Below are 17,157 nucleotides of genomic sequence, written 5' to 3'. Positions count from 1 at the left end.
CCGGAGCTTAGCGTTCCCGCCGCAGTGTGGAGCGGGTACAATGGCGTCGTGGCTGAGGCTTTGCTAGTCAGAGTCACAGGAACAGCAGAAGGGGAGAAGTACGCGCCCTACGGAGTCCTCCGATTCATGAGGCGCGAGAGATTCTATGTAGTTGTTCTGTTTGTTTGATTTCATGTGATTTTTATTCAATATTAATATGCTGTTTAAATGTGTTTGAGACCTCTTAATAAAAATGCTCAGTTTCTAGTCTTATCTTACCTGACAAACTCATCAGAAGTTTCTGTTTGTTCCTGCTGCTTTTATAATATTCAGCTATGGTAGTTAGTGTTTTTCTGATAGGTCGGTATCAAATTGTAAAGACCTGTAATGGCTTAATTTTTCCTCCTTGCACTTTTTCAGCAAGGATGGACCGTGTAGTTTAGAATCATATCTCGAGATCTTCTGCTTGCTCAAAGTCATTTTCAGACTTTAAGGGGAAAAATGATAGCTAATATATGCTACGCAGGTAAGCACTCTGACCTGCCCTGCTGGACGGGAGCTACACTGGGCTGGAAGGAGGTTCAACCTGTGCTGCACGCAGCATTTCCATATGGAGAAATCCTCAGAATATGATAGATGATGAAATATAAGAAAGAGGATCTTAATATTAGTCAGTTATGGATTTACAGTAACTGTTAAAGCTCTGCAAACCGCAGCCGAGTGTGAAGCGGCCGGGATGAGGATCAGTACCTCCAAATCCGAGGCCATGGTTCTCAGACGGGAAAGGGTGGAGATCCCTCTCTGGGTTGGGGATGAGCTCTTGCCTCAAGTGGAGGAGTTTAGGTATCTCGGGGTCTTGTTTACGAGTGATGGTAAAGTGGAGCGGGAGATTGACAGGCGGATTGGTGCTGGGTCAGCAGTGATGCGGGCTCTTTACCGGTCTGTTGTGGTAAAGAAAGAGCTGAGCTATAAGGCAAGGCTCTCGATTTACTGATCGATCTACGTTCCCACCCTCACCTATGGTCATGAGCTTTGAGTAATGACCGAAAGACCGAGATCGCGAATACAAGAGGCCAAAATGAGTTTCCTCCGCAGGGTGTCTGGACTCTCCCTTAGAGATCGGGTGAGAATTTCGGTCATCCGGGAGGGACTCGGAGTAGAGCCGCTGCTTCTCCACGTCGAGAGGAGCCAGCTGAGGTGGTCTGGGCCTCATTGCTGCCCCGGCGACCCGAACCCTGGAGAAGCGGACGATGATGGATGGATGGATGTTAAAGATCTGCAGTAAGGTACATTATATTATATTATACATTATTATTTAATCCATGTAGATATTCATAACAGATTATCTTTAGCACCTTCTTACATGAAGCTGAAGTTCATATTTCCCCCCTTTTTTCATTTAAGGTGGAATTTTCCCGTTCCACCTTAAACGGTGCAACTTCAGGCACCCGCTCACTCAGACCTGGCGAACCCGGAAAGCTCCGGGAGGAAAATGTGCCCCGAGCGAGACGCTTCGGCTCTGAGCGGCTTTATTCCGCCCTGGGAGCGACAGCGTTTCAACACCCATTCATTCCGGCAGCAGAACAGCGAGCTCTGCGCTGGAGCCGCTCTAACGGGCACAACTCGGACGGCAGGGACCTGCTTACGGTTGCTAAGCAACGGCGGAGGGGGCAGGGCTAATTGTGACGTCACAGTCATTTAAAGTCTTTTCTTTCCGTTAATTGTGACATCACAGCTATTTAAAGTCTTGTCTCTCCGTTACTGGGTCATCACGCATTTGGTCATTACTTCAGAGAAGTTGTTTAAACGGAATCTCTTTGAAGCACAAAACTTGGTCTTCATCTCCATCAGGTATGTTTCATTTATTGTTTAGCGAGATTTATTCTTCACTCATTCATCACAGGTCTACAGTGTAGTGTGTTATGCTGTTATGTTGAAGTGACATGTTATATTATTATAGCTCTACAGTGTACTGTGTTATGCTGTTATGTTAAAGTGACATGTTATATTATTATAGCTCTACAGTGTAGTGTGTTATGCTGTTATGTTAAAGTGACATGTTTTATTATAGCTCTACAGTGTAGTGTGTTATGCTGTTATGTTAAAGTGACATGTTATATACTACACTGTAGAGCTATAATAATATGTTATGCTGTTATGTTAAAGTGACGTTATATTATTATAGCTCTACAGTGTAGTGTGTTATGATGTTATGTTAAAGTGACTTGTTATATACTACACTGTAGAGCTATAATAATATAACATGTCACTTTAACATAACAGCATAACACACTACACTACACTATAGACCTGTCATGAATGAGTCTTTGTTAATATTATAGCTCTACAGTGTAGTTTATTATGTTATGCTGTTACAATAATTTAACATGTTATACTTTGCTGACTCTCTCCTTCAATTTACCATCATATATATAATTATCATTTCTGTCTGAATGTTTTCATGTTTATTTTAATGCTTTATCACTTCTGTGGATTATGTTCACATTGTGTAGCTGCACCATGTTGGAATATCAGAATAATTTTGTATGTATTTACTGACTGAATTAACTTAAACTGGCTGAATTGTGTTTTTCTCCTTGAACACATTGATGTGGTATGTAATGACTCCAATGTTTTGAATGTTTCAGATCAGAGTGTTTCAGTCATGAAGGCGACGCTGCTGGTGCTGCTGTTGTCTGCCGTGGCTGGGATGCTTACCTGTGACCATCAGCACTCCGAGCAGGAAGCTGGTCCAGGCTGTCCTCTGGGCAAAAGGCTGGCGTTTGACCGAAACACCACGCTTGAGGAGAGCAAACGCCTAAATAATGAATATTTTGATTGCCCGAACCCAGAACCTGGCGCGCCCTGCTTCTACTACGGTCACGGTAAGTACCCACACTCACTGCAGACCACCAAGGAGGACTTCTCCATCAGCTGCACAGCTTCAGTCCAGAGCTGATCTCTCTCTCTCCATATCTCTCTATCTGATGCTGCTTCACACACTCATCAGCTTTCTCCTGCTTTGTAGCTGAACCCTGATTAATCAGTTAGCTAAGCTGATCTTTTAGTGTCTTCATAATGTTTTCCCATATTAAACTAGTACATTAAATCTCTCTCTCTCTCTCTCTCTCTCTCTCTCTCTCTCTCTCTCTCTCTCTCTCTCTCTCTGTTTCTCTCTCTCTCTCTCTCTGTCTCTCTGTTTGCCCCCCATCTATCTATCTATAGTTTTCTACCCCTTCTTTGTCATTGAGGACACTGTCGTAGGAGAGTCTGACAGGTTCCATGACAGGTAAGCTCTACATTTCATCTCTGATTCTGCTCCTTTTGTGTGATGTTATGATGTTAAATGCACTGTAAAGCATGTATTTTGGAACATTTTAGAATTTAAGGAATAGTTTTTATTGTCCTTTTTCCACTGAGGTGTATGTAGTTCCTCTGATCTCCTTTGTGTTTTCCCTGTATTTCTAAAGACTCTTTCTGATGGTCATTGTGTGCTTGTTTGTTTACTCAATAGCTACACGTTTAAAGTAGTCGGAGGAGGGCGTACGAGAGAAAGCGTGCGCAATTACAGTCAGGAGGAGATCCTGAAGTTTAACAGCCTCCGTGACAGGTATGTACATCAGATGGAGTTCATGTAAAGCTTCAGATCGCTGTGCTGCAGTTAAGATGAAAGGAACGTGTGTCTTTTCATGATGCCGTCTCCTTTTAAATCATTGTTTAATTTACTGTCATGTGCTCTGGTGAAACTATGCAGACGTAAGACTCAATAAGTAAGTTATTAATGTAAGATATGAAGGTTTGTTATTGTGAAATAATGTTGCCCTGAATAATAAAGAGTTAATATCTCTGTATTTAATGTGAAGTTAATGGGTGTCCTCTCCTGTGTTTGTGTGTGGGTCAGTGAGAGCTATCAGCAGACGCTTGTGTGGACGTTTGATGACGTTCCGGACTCGTTCCCGCTGACTAAAGAGGGCTTCATAGTCATGCGCGGCGCTTCCAACAGGGTCAGGTGTGTATATAGTGTGTGTGTGAGTGAGAGAAGGAGAAGAAGTGCCTCACAGTGTTTTCAGCTTTGTGTGTGACAGCTCCCCCTGCTGGTTTTAGTAGAGATTAACCAAATGTGTGTGTGTGTGTGTGTGCGCGCAGATGGCTGTGTCAGAGGAACTCTCCCTGTGGTGATCTGACTCCTGTAAATCACCTGGATCCTGAATTTTACTTCGTTGTTGAGGTCTCCAACATGTAAGTCATCTTATTATTATGATTTTAACTGCACTGTTTTATTTTCCTTTAGGAATACTTTCAGACCAACATTGCTTCTGCTTAAATATAGAAACTAGTCCTTACCCAGCCTGTCGCTGAGTAATGTACTTCTCCCTGTAGAGCTCATAGTGGACCTGGAGAGGGTCGTTAGCATCCGAGCCTGATCATTTCAGGGAGATTAGCTCAGTGGTTATTGTACACCTGGAAGTGTGCCTGTCCCATAAGCAGCATTTGTGTGCGTGTGTGTTTAGGGAAACTGCTGGCAGCCCATTCTGCGAGTACACTGTACGCTTTGAGCTGCATGTTCATGGGTTTCCTCTGGATCCAGTGAGGGCGCTGTTCTTCCATCAGGTATGTATTCACAGCTACAGCTACAAACATGTTACACTGTATGAAGGATGATGCCTGCATTTCAGTGCTTTACTAATATGTGGCAGTGCTATTGTGTTTTCAGTAAGTCAGATCTATGAATTCAGGATCAGCGTTAACACAGTCAGTAACAGTTACTGAAAGCCTCACAGACAAAACTCTCTAAGACTGTCTCTGTGTTTTCAGATGACCATGACATTCGTTCAGACCATCCTGATTTGTTATATTGGTCATTGCTGGAGGCTGAAAAGAAAGACCGTCTACACCAAGACACGGGACGGCCTTGACGAGCAAGGTAAGTGACAGACCCGAGCATCGTTCCAGAAACTCATACACAAGACTTACACGTACACATACTCACTCTCACTCACTCTCTCTCTCTCTCTCTCTCTCTCTCTCTCTCTCTCTCTCTCTCTCTCTGTCTTTCTGTCTGTCTGTCTGTCTGTCTGTCTGTCTGTCTCTCTCTCTCTCTCTCTCTCTCTCTCTCTCTCTCTCTCTCTCTCTCTCTCTCTGTCTGTCTGTCTGTGTGTCTGTCTCTCTCTCTTTCTTTGTAGAGGGTCATGAGCAGTTTAATGCTGGTGATGTGGGAGTGAAAGTTGGGTGTACTCTGCGTTCCTGCTTTCTGCAGCTTTACCACATCATCTACAGTATCGTCCAGAACCCCGTGTTGGATCATGTCATCCTGCTGGTGGTGCTGCTCGATACGAGCACGCTGATGGCCCACACCTTCCAGAGCGTCACTGTTACGACAAGTACGTTCATATCCTTTCCAGCACTCATGTCTGTCCACTCACGTTTTGTCTTTCGGTTGGGATAAAATCTTAGAATCATGGCTGTTTCCTTTAGAAATCAGAGCGTGGATCAATGACGTACATGTACACATACACAACATAACTTCAAACTGATACACACACACTCATACCCATAATCGTGTAACTCCTCTCAGGACTAATGATAAAGTGAGCCCTGCCTTCTTCCAATGAGAGTAAATGAGGTTGTTCCTTGTTTTGCATTGTTGTACCAGGTTGGTGTCTGTCAGCAGTGAACAGCTGCTTGCTCGTATTTTACGTGCTGGAGGCTTTGTTCAAGATCCTGATCCAGGGACGTACATACTTCAGGAACCCCTGGAATGATTTGGGTAAGCTGACTAACCACTGATGATAGTATTCAACATGGTCTTATGATCAGCCTCGTCCTGCATGTTTATGTTCATGTTTGTATGTTAGAATGCCAGAACGCGTTTAATAGCTTGTTTTCCTGTTTCTCTCAGATTTCTTCATCGTGCTAATGAGTCTGTTGGACTTTGTGCTGTCACTGGTGCAGTCCGGAGGAGGATTTAGCAGTAGACAGGCCTCAACTCTCTTCCGGGTGCTCAAGACCTTGAAAGGAGCCCGAGTATTCAGAGCATTACGTCTTCTGAAAGCCATCCGGTAAGGAAAACTACACACCCCTTGCATTGATGTGAAATGATGTTGCTGAGACTTAAAGGAACTGCAGCAAGACTCTATGGGGCCAAACAGACGATCGTATGGGGCAGCACTATAAAATCACAGGCCTGCTGTCTGCATGCTTGGAGCTAGGAATGGTTTGGGCTGTTTTTCAAGTATTTGTTTTGGACTTTAAGGTTTGAAAGACATGCAGACAAGCACAACTGATTGGGCCAGTCCCAAAGAATCTCAAAGCTCTTTTTTAATTTTTATGCAGCTAAAACAACAAAAGAAGAGAGGTGGAAACCCCACACCTGTAAAGAAGGACTGTGTTCTGTGTGAACATCACGTGTAATGAATTTTAAGCCAGTGAGCATAAATATGGTGCTGCATCTGTACGGCTCTTACTGGCGTTCATATTTGTAAAAGTAGACCGGTCTTAAGGACCGGACTTGCATGTGTCTATGTTTTTTTAATGTATAATAACAACTCTAAGAGGACTCTCTCTTTTTTCTGCTAGCTTCTTCAAGGGTCTCCAGGCCATCCTGTTAACCTGCCTTCAGTCTTTCCGGTCCATGAGCTCCATCTTGGTCCTCATGTTCCTGTTCCTGTTTATTTTTGCCGTTGTTTTCCGGGAGATGTTTAATGAGTCGGACCCGGAACACTTCGGAAGCATATTCAGGACCATCTTCACCCTCTTCCAAATCCTTACGCTGGATGACTGGTCCCTGATCTACATGACCAGCAGAGATAACGGTAAGGGATCGTCTCTTTTTGGGCATCAACATATCATGTGAAGAGTCATTGCTTTCATTGAAAGTTGTGAAATTAGCCAAGTTGAGCAAAATCTTTGACCTCACAACGATTTGATTGGATTATGATTCACTAAATCTTGAATGTCACGTCAGATAGATTCACAGTGATGTCTGTTTAAGGACGTAAAGTAGCTGAGTATTTACTTTTTCTGCTAACTGGGATTTTCAGAAATCTGATCTTTTTATTCTTCTCCATGTTTTTCCCGACCAACAGGAGCACCTCACATCATTTATTTCATGTCTCTGTACATCTTGGTGGAGCTCTTCACATTCTTGAAGTAAGTTTCCTGGAATGACCTCACAGTTTTACATCAGTCTCCGTTCTGTGAACCACATGTACAGCACATGCTGATGTCTGTGTTGACCTGTCAATAGGCAGTGAATGCTGACTTCACCTAATCTAATCACTTGTTCTTAACCTTTTGTCTTCTAGTCTCTTCATTGCCGTGCTAGTGGACAACTTCCAGCTGAGCATCTGCAAAAAGAGGCACCACAAGAGTCAAAAGGTACTGGGAGTTAAACACCTGCAGTGGAGAATAATCAAGCATGTTTAATGTTTCTGTATCTAACTGAGCTCTTATTTTAGTCCCCAGATGTGAAGGAGGGTGAAGCTCAGTCCACCAAGAAGGCAGTAGAAGGTAAGTGTGTAACAGAACACTTCACAATACAAAACATCTCCATATATAACATCTTTTAAATGGCATCCTAAGCCTTCACTGATAACCTGGAGAACGTCTTTTTGCCAGAACCCAGTGTGACAGGAAGTAAGAACAGTCTGTGAAGCAATGCCTTTAAAGCAGGTAGTTAATGTATCTCCAGTTTTGTGGAAGGCATATGAATGAACCGTCAGTACTGCTGCACGTGGAGCAAACCTCTGATCTGTGATCTTTTAAACGGCCTCTTCTTGAATTTACACGTTCTGTATTTGTTGTTTGGATCTCTCTCACTTCACCAGACCTGGACGTGAGCCGGACTGAGATAGAGGAGGAATTCTACAAGGAAGCTCTCAGGCACGCTTCTAGTGATGGCAAACACAGCAAAAGGTGAGAGAGACTGCTTCACAGATACTTTTATGTGGCTCCAACAAGCGAGCCAGTGTAGGATCAGTATAGACTAAATAAGAATATGAAAAAAATCTCAAAAGGTTTTTTATTGTTTATGTTTGTAGGAAGATCGAATTGACGAAGAGGTATCTGCAGCTGCTAGCCGCCATGGACCAGCACATGCAGAAATACCGATCGCAAGCGTGTTTGCTGGACAATCTTGTGGAGACCTTCTTTATGGTGAGGAGCTTTTCTACATACATGCCATGATGATCGGCTGGTTTTAAACACTGTGTTAAAGTTCTTTAACATTCAGAGTTCAGTCTGCAGCTTTAGCACACATACATTATTTAGCTGGATATGAACTGGACTGGTCTTTACTGCTCACATAAAAGTTACTGACACAGTCATTGATGTTTCAGGACCAGGATGAAGAGACCAGAAGCGATGCCGTTGAGTGAAATCCGACGTGCAGGCCTCCAGCTTTGACCAGAGGAGGATGGGTCCCCCCCGGTGAGCCTGGTTCCTCCCAAGGTTTCTTCCTCAGTTCTGAGGGAGTTTTTCCTTGCCACTGTTGCCCCTGGCTTGCCCACCGGGGGTTTCTGTACATTCTTGCAGAATTCTTTCCGGCTCAGAGTGTCATCAAACATCATGAACACAAGCAAGACCGCAAGATCATTAATAAAGCCTAAAAAGCAGAAGACAGCAGTGTGATTCATGCTCAGCAGTGAGTGGCTGCATATTGGTCTTTATACTAAACTAGACTTCAGTGAACACATCCACGCATGCAAACATCAGGAGACAAGGCTGGAATTTGTGGAAGGAAATGCCCTTTCTTTGGCTGTGATGCTTGTGCTTTAGCGAGATGTGAAACTGCCGCACAGTTAAAATACAACCCCATTTTCATAAAAGTTGGGACGCTGTGCAAAATGTAAATAAAAACAAAATGCAATGAGGCGCAAGTCATTTAAAGCCCGTATGTAATTGAAAATAGAACAAAGACAACAAATCAAATGTAGAAACTGAGATATATTTTTTCTAATATATTTTCCTCTTTTGAATTTGAAGTAACAACACATTCCAAAAAAGCTGGAACAGGGAAACAAAAGACTGCTTAAGTTGTTTAATGCTAAAAAACACCTGGTGTTATGATAATTGATAGCAGGTCAGTAACATGACTGGGTATAAAGAGCATCTCAGAGATGCGGAGTCTTTCAGACGTAAAGACAATGAGGGGCTCCCCACTCTGTGAAAGACTGCACCATCAAATAGTGCAACAATTCAACAATAACGTTTCTCAACGTAAAATAGCAAAGGACTTCTGCTTTTCATCGTCTACAGTACATAATATCATTAAAAGACTCAGAGAATCTGGAGAAATCTCTCTGTAAAACCGGATGAGTTAAATCAACTCAAATTTGATTTGAGGAAACTGATCGCCTGAAATGCTGTGAGTTCAATAAATCATTGATACTTGAGTGAATTGAGGAAATACTATTTCAAGTACTGATTTCATTTGTTTTGTTGATATGAAAATGACAGAGTAGTGGGGACTTGTGTTTAAGCTGTTCTGACTCCCGATAATGAACTCATTGTGAAGTAAATTCACCAATAGGCTCGTTTTGACAAACACATGTTGTATTGCATTGCAGTGATGTGACCACAGACATTTGCAACAAGGTCTTGTCCACCTTAATGTCACTGCAGACCACCTCACCAAGTGCTGACCGTACAGTCCAGATACAGTTTCTGTAGCATTGAGTCACAACAGAGTTAATTCTAGAATCAATGTCAGCAAAATATGTAGCTCAACATTTCTTTTATTGGAAATGTGCTTTTCCAGGTTGGTTATGCGACCACCACACACTGACCTCCAACATCTCTTTACTCCAACACAGTCCTCACTGCCCATTCACTCCAACATCACAGCCTTATGCACAGTGAGTTAAACCTGTCTAGATCAGGAGTGTCTAATCCTGCTCCTGATGATCTGTTCCCTCTGCAGAATGGAATTCCAGCCCTGATCTAACACACCTGGTCAGGAAGATGTGCTCATCGGGGAGGAGGTGGATCATTTGAACGATGCTTTACTGTTACTGCTCTTCAGTTAATGAACAGAAACAGTCCTGACAAACACCTCTGGAGTTCTTTGGAGCTTAAGACACAGAGGAAACGTGATACCCAGCGCTTCTTACTGCTGCCGGACCAGCAACGTCTCTTTATGAAGGATTGGCTTTAGTGGAGAAACTGAACTTGGAAGATTCTTCTCTTCAGCCTCTGTTTATTGGGTGGCTTTTAAATGACGAACAACAACAAGCAGAACGAACCGAGCTGAAAACATCAGCCTCAAAATCTCAGATAGTTTATTTATTCTCCAGGTAATGTTTGGACTATAATAGTATAAAGTCAAACTGCACACCACAGTGTGGACGTTTGAAGGAATATTTTATATTTATTTTTTATTTATATCTATTTTTTTCCTTTACTAATTTGATATATGTATTTGTGTCTGACCTAAAATAATAAATGAATTAAAAACTCCAGTCTGTGTCTTACGTCCTGTTATGTGACCTTATTTGCCGGAACACTGATAATTAGACATTTAGGTCTGTTTAAAGTTTAAAGTTCATCTTTTTTCACCATGTATTTAAATATGTGTAGTTTACTGACTGAGATGCAGTACTGAAGAAGGTGAGTTAGGAGAACCTTTAACTAAAATGAGTGAAATCCAGTGCCTTCAGACTGAGGTAACTCCAAACACGCAGTGTAATTAGCTGACGGATCGTTTTAAGCAGCTGATTTTTCATTTTGGCCTGCCAATTGGACATGCTACATTGCCCCTAGGTGTGAGTGTGTGAGTGACTGTCTGTGTCTGTCTGTCTGCCCTGCGATGGACTGGCGACCTGTCCAGGGTGTATCCTGCCCTTCCGCCCGAAGACTGCTGGGATAGGCTCCAGCACCCCCCTGCGACCCTGACGGAGAAGCGGCTTAGAAAATGGATGGATGGATGGATGGATGATTTTTCATTTTTACGGTGTATTTCATCCGCCATTCATGTGTGTAGTGCTTACATAAATGGAGAAGGTTCCACACAACACACACAACGATCTTACTCAATCACTGAGTTTGATCACCTGAATGAAACAATGGAGTCGTCATTCTTCGGGGTTCTAGTTTAGCTCTGAGTTTAGCAGTGGTTCTAGGACCTGAGGAAGTACCTGCGGCATTTCTGTGTTCTATCTATCTATGTGCAGGCGTGGCTCTTTGCTCACAGGCTGATTTGATGCTGCCACACACCGCGAGCTGGAGATACAGAACTAAAACAGTCTAATCTCAGCGCAACAATTCACACTTCAAGACACTTAACAGTCCATTAACCGTCATGAGCACATCTACTTTTACTGGAAGTACTAGATGCTGTTGGAGAGAAGCGATTGAGAGACGGGCCCTGAGGAGAAGATCAGAGGAGTAAAGTGCATTCTTTACGAATTAAACCAGCGGAATAAAGATCTGTCTGGCATTTCAGTGAAATGTACCTCCTAACTGGCCACAGAGCAGATATGATTTAGGGTTCACTGTAAACTGTACATGAAGAACTGCTTGTATAGTTAAACGCACTCCTTGCCAGATTGTCTTGATTTGATCACAGGTCCAAAAAGCGTGAATAAAAGTGCCTTTATGTCACAGACACTTAAAACAAGGTCAGATCTTTCTGGAAATATCCTATATAAGCACAGTGGTGTGAGATGAAATCTATTAATGAGCTTAAAATGAAGTGTGTATTTTAATTGAACATTTAATTAATTGAAGTGCATTTTGGGTACAGATTTGAACCGATAGAGAGCCAAACATTTTGATGGACAGCCTCCTCGAGGCCTCTATCACAGGTATCTTTAAGCCTTACTAAAGAGAACATGTAGATAACGTGGCATAAAGCTTTGAAATCAGACCTCTTAGATCATGATGCTGAGTCAGAAATCAGTCGATCTCTGTCGTGTCCAATCACAACGTTCTAGTGTCCAGCTGAGCTTTAACAAAGTGTCTAATTTGAAAATATCTGAAGAGGTCAGTCTTTGCTAACTTGTACCTGTTTGAAATCATAAAAACCTCAGAGAATAAATGAGAGATGTCTGAAATAACAAATTTCCTCCAGTTTAACAGTCCAGTTTTAGAGAGCTGAGGAGGAACAAACTCTTCTCAAGTGATGTAGACTGGAATATTAACTCTAGTCAGAAGTCCAGCTGTGGTCAGTGACTTCTACTGAGTACAAATTTCAGAATACAGAGAACATTTAAGCCCTTGTTTGTGCTCTGGGTGCAAGTTTGTTTTCAGGGTGGAGGTATATAGGTAACAATGATGTATTTTTAAGGTTGAAAATTTTCTGGTATATGTTTGATTCCAATGAAAAGAGCCCCTTCAACTGAATATGGTCATAACTGTTACCCAGCGTGATTACGTTCATGTGGGTATTGAAATTGATTATATAGTAGGATATTATTCTTTTTTCATGCTCATGTTCATCTGTTGTATTTCTGTATCATTACGATTCTCTGTTTCCCAGATGAAGTGGTGATGGTGGTGCTGGTTTGTATAAATGCTCCTTTGATTGTCAGGCTTGTTGCTGAGTATTGCCATCGGAGCCAGAGGAGGTTTGGAAGCGTTGGCGACTTTTATGCACTATGTGCCTCAGCACTCGGAAACCCCTTTCAGTAATACTCCTCACAGTAGGAGTACAGGAGGAAAGGCATTTTGAGAACTGTTGCAACAGTGGCATCCTATCACAGTACCATACTCAAATTCAGGGAGCTCTATAGAATGACCCATTTGCAAGTGCTAACAGTGTTTGCATGATTCGCCAAGTTCTTACTTGGGTTGGACCATATGGAAAAGAAATATACTGGAACTTTTTTTAATGTGACATATGGCAAATGTGACGTTTTTGCCAAAATGCATTCTAAGTAAAGAGGCCACATTTTTTAGCCATTTTCATTCGTTTTAAAACACATTTGATAAATGCTTTTTACATGTTTCTTTCCATATGATAGTCACACTGTCCATCAGTCTATGCAACATAAGATGGTGGGACTAATGATTAATGACTCGGCAGGGGCATTTTCTAGAAGCATAATTTGTCTCAAAACGGACATAGAAAGTATTCTGTTGATCGGGAAGTGCACTGCTGTTATTCACAGAACGAGTTTCCCTCTTAAAGTCCATTATTGTGTTTAACCCATCTCACAAACTTCTTGTGTTGGTGGTGTTGAATTGTGATTCCACTTTAACCCTGTCCTCATGTTTGGCTGCTTTTAAAGAGCATTGCTGGCTTTATTATCCCCGTCTGTGTTTAAGAATGGCAAGTTCTACCCTTTGGCATAATTTGCAGTCCTTGTTGTGCGATCTATGCACTCCCTGTCATAAAATACTACTAACTACAACTAAGGGGTTGTAGATTCAGTATTTCAGCTAAAGAACTTATCATGAGGATAAGAATTTGTGGGTTGCAGGTTGCTTTGAAATTCACCAGTGAGCTAGTACTCATCTTTCACTTGTAGACCAACTACCCATGGAAGCACTAGCTAGCAGCACTTAGCAGGTTCTGAGTCAAGATGCTGAGAAATCAATAAAATTACAATTAAATTGAAGTGTTCACCAGCAAGTATGATCCACCAGGCTACCCTACATCACACTAATCAAAGTACAGAATGCAATGACCCACTCCTACCAGATTCCCTGCTGCAATCTTGGCTTCATTAGGGGGAGCAGTGGTTTAACTGTCTTATGGGCCACGGTGCAAAAACAATGGTCTCCACAATGCAAAAATTACTGTTGAAGTTGTTTAGTATGTAGGTTAGATGAACACAGTTAGAAGAACATAGTTTTTCCTGACCTCCTTTAGATAGAATTATTGTCTTGCTTTCCTTCGGATATAAAATGACCTATAGCCAGTTATGAGAAATGAGAAAACAATTCATTCACACAGACTTGCTCAGCAGTCTTGTTACAGATAACTTTTAATGGCACTCTGAAGATGAATTGCCAGGAGAGGGCTCATGCTTATGAGCTGTTGTCAGATCAAAGAATACATTTCAGTGGAGGATATAAAGAACTGAATGAGGTTTTGGAAGCCCTTGGCCCTAATTTAAAGGCACAACTGGCTAAATAGCAAACGTCCTTTCACTTTAACCCTCCCAAAACTCCTAGTTTCAGTGGGAAATGAGAAAAGAAAATCAGGTCCATCAAAGCAGCACTTCGAGCTGTTTTTGGCAGTTGGTGACTGAGGAGATGTTGAGAACAGTACTTACTGAGATTGAATGTGCACTAAACTCCCAACATTTTGCACATAGCGCTGCAGGATACATCACTACCATAAACAAAATATATGCAAATACCACTTGAAACAGATCCTGCCAGACCATTTTAGGACCTAATGTATTAGAGAATATCTCCCTAACCTGCAGCTGAGGCACAAATGGAAAAAAACTGACTGACAGTCCAGCACCCCTGTGATGCTTGTACTGGACATGCATCCATGGCACATAGGCATAATTATTCACCTCATTCCAAGTTCTGATGGACAAAATCATACATCTGATATATGTTTGAATGGTAAAAATGACAATAGACCTGTCATTCAACCAATCTCTGACCCAGATTCCCTTTAGTCTTAACCTAAATTCCCCAGGGGAGCAGGCATCAACTCCAAAGACCATCAGTCTTTGCAACAAGAAAAACAGGGTTTAATGAATAGATATACATACCTAGATGCCACTATGTCTGTTCTCTGTCTGAGGCGATATGTCTGCGCGTCCTCCAGATCCGCTTGAGAACAAATTCACTTATATTGAGAAATAATGAGTCTCAGGATTAAATTGGCCACAACTTCCTTATTACTCAAGTGATTCTCACCAAATTTGTCTTGTTATTATCAGAGATTAATCTAATTTGCACAGACTGCTCTTCTAAAATAAAAGAAAGAATTCTTAAATAAAATAACTGATCATGTTAATTAGCTGTCTGCACCAGCAGAAAAATATTCAGTCTACACCTGACGTCCGAGTTTAGCCCAAGTTCCAGTAGAAGCAATCTCATACACATCAGTAGATCCATCAATGTGTGAATTGCCTCTAATGTTAATACACACAAAAAAACCCCCAAAAAAAACAAACCCTAAAACACAGAAAGCTAAAGTTGGCTTCCTATTCGTCAGCTTCTTGTTTGAATTTTCCCGTTCCACCTTAAATGGAGCAGCAGTCAGTTTGCGGTCTCTGAAGCTGCACCATTTAAAAAGCAGTGACTGTGAATGATGTGTTCATTGAGGAGAGTCCGTTCTCTCTCACCGTCATTGACACACCTGGATATGGAAGCACAGCAGGTATAGAGGATGATTTAAAAACTACTGAAAGTTTACACAGGTTATTTACATCTAATGATGGAGTTCATGAAATTGATTTAGTGTGTCTTGTGGTGTCAGGAGCGAAGCCTTGAATCACAAAAGCCCAGCTGTATGTTTTTGATGGTAGTCTTTCTGTATTTGGTAAAGATGTGGAGAGAAACATTGTTGTGCTCATCGCACACTCCCCCAAAAAACCAGTACATGCCATTGGAGTCATCAAACATTCCAGAGTGAAATGTGTGAAGACTGCTGATGTGTACTTCAGGTTTGATTTCTCTCACTGTGAAGTCTTTAATGAGAAATACGAGGATGCAGAGGAATATGACAGTGAACACAAAGCATCACGGGAATTGTTTCAAGAAAGCTTGAACCTTTTTATCTTTGGGAAAAAGTTCAAACTGTAACCGTGGATTATCCTTCATTTAGGACTTTCCCATGTGAATAAATCAAATATTTCAAGGTGTTTTTAGAGACTTTTGAAGATTACAGTTATCTCTTTTAAAGGTTAAATGATGACATCATTAACATGCTCATATAACTTTTGTATACACAGCTAATTTTGATTATTATACAGTTATTTGCAATGAAATGATGAAATTATCTTTTATTGATCGTATATGTGAAATGTGCCAGGTGGACCATGCTCCAAACTGAGCTAAAAACAGAGGAGGAGAACTCAGAAACATGGGCAGGAGCTCTGGGGGGCTTTGTTGTAGTTGAGAAAGCTGGAAACAAAAAAGGCTCATGTAAAAGTTATGGCACATTTCATGTTTTATCTTTATTTTAATTTTTAAACCTGTTAAACTTAACAAATAAACAGAAATCTGTACTAAAATTTGCAGAAATATATTCCCAGTAGTGAACGTGTAAAAGAAGTTATTTGCACTTCAAATATCAACAATACATGTATTGTTTGTGCAGATGCTTGACAATTAGAGAAAGACAAAATAATACATGCTATGTAAAATAATGCAAGTGACTTTTTGCTTTAAATGCTCTGACAGTATTACAGTCATGAGCAGTAGACAATAAAGAGTAGACAGTAAACAGCTGTCTTCTGTAAAAGTTGTGATATTGCTGACAAATACAATTGTTTTACATCCACATCACACGATACCGCCAGCAGTCAGATAGATGTCTGTCATGCACATCCTTATGAAGCATGTAGAGATAAGTGATTATTGTTTTCCATGGTATTGTTTAACCTGCTGTGCTTGAAACAGAAAACACTGCCCTATAAGAAGCTCATATTGACCAGCACATTACTTGTACTCATGTCATGAAAAGAAATGACTAACTCCAATCACTGGTGTACAGCTCAGCTTTTCACTGTGGATTTTACCAATGATTGTAAGCAGTTCACTCCTAGGAATATATAGAATGAAGTGCTTTTGTAATAAAACAATTGAGTTGTCCGATGTTTTGATTCGATCTTCTTTGTTTTTTGTCTTTACACATTATACAAATTTTGAGTCATTGTGTCCTTTTCTGTTCATCCTTTTCAAGTCTCTTCTTCTTTCGGCCACAGCAGATCACATACAATTGTACGCTTCTATCTTTGTAGGAACGGTTTGGGGACAACTCTTTTCTGTTCCAGCATGACGACGCACAAAGCAAGGTCCATATAGGCATGGCAGGTGAGTCAGCACAGAGCTCTGACCTCAACCCCATCAAACACCTTTGGGATAACCTAGAATAGATACTGCGAGCCAGGCCCTCTCATCCAACATCAGTGTCTCACCTCACAAATGCTCTTCTGGGTGAATAGGCAAAAAATGCCCACAGACACACTCCAAAATCTTGCAGAAAGCTTCCCATTAGAAGGGAAGCTGTTATAGCTGCAAAGGGGGACCATATTAATTCATATAGAT

At 41.5% G+C, this 17,157-nt stretch overlaps 1 protein-coding gene across 4 annotated transcripts; it reads left to right on the top strand.

The window, feature by feature from the left end:
- Positions 1-34: 34 nt before the first annotated feature.
- Positions 35-10,436, top strand: LOC108437332 (cation channel sperm-associated protein 1-like). 4 transcript variants are annotated; one of them, XM_037536444.1, is made up of 20 exons: positions 1,204-1,265; positions 1,384-1,830; positions 2,628-2,864; positions 3,205-3,268; positions 3,494-3,589; positions 3,881-3,988; positions 4,126-4,218; positions 4,491-4,590; positions 4,795-4,903; positions 5,163-5,360; positions 5,633-5,746; positions 5,879-6,038; positions 6,556-6,791; positions 7,065-7,128; positions 7,284-7,356; positions 7,437-7,488; positions 7,806-7,893; positions 8,019-8,133; positions 8,316-8,406; positions 9,899-10,436. In XM_037536444.1, the coding sequence occupies exons 3-19, from the start codon at positions 2,645-2,647 to the stop codon at positions 8,352-8,354; spliced, it is 1,929 nt and encodes a 642-aa protein (XP_037392341.1). In that variant the 5' UTR covers positions 1,204-1,265; positions 1,384-1,830; positions 2,628-2,644; the 3' UTR covers positions 8,355-8,406; positions 9,899-10,436. The 4 variants fall into 4 exon arrangements, with proteins under 4 accessions (XP_037392350.1, XP_037392341.1, XP_037392353.1 ...); XM_037536453.1 differs by lacking the exons at positions 1,204-1,265; positions 1,384-1,830 and adding an exon at positions 35-131; XM_037536456.1 differs by lacking the exons at positions 8,316-8,406; positions 9,899-10,436 and adding an exon at positions 7,597-7,650 and having other exon boundaries at positions 8,019-8,071.
- Positions 10,437-17,157: the final 6,721 nt, after the last annotated feature.

This window comes from Pygocentrus nattereri, chromosome 3, assembly GCF_015220715.1.
Source record: "Pygocentrus nattereri isolate fPygNat1 chromosome 3, fPygNat1.pri, whole genome shotgun sequence".
Lineage (NCBI taxonomy): Eukaryota > Metazoa > Chordata > Actinopteri > Characiformes > Serrasalmidae > Pygocentrus > Pygocentrus nattereri.
The sequence above is the reverse complement of the archived record's forward strand: the minus strand, read 5'-3'. Positions and strand labels throughout refer to the sequence as shown.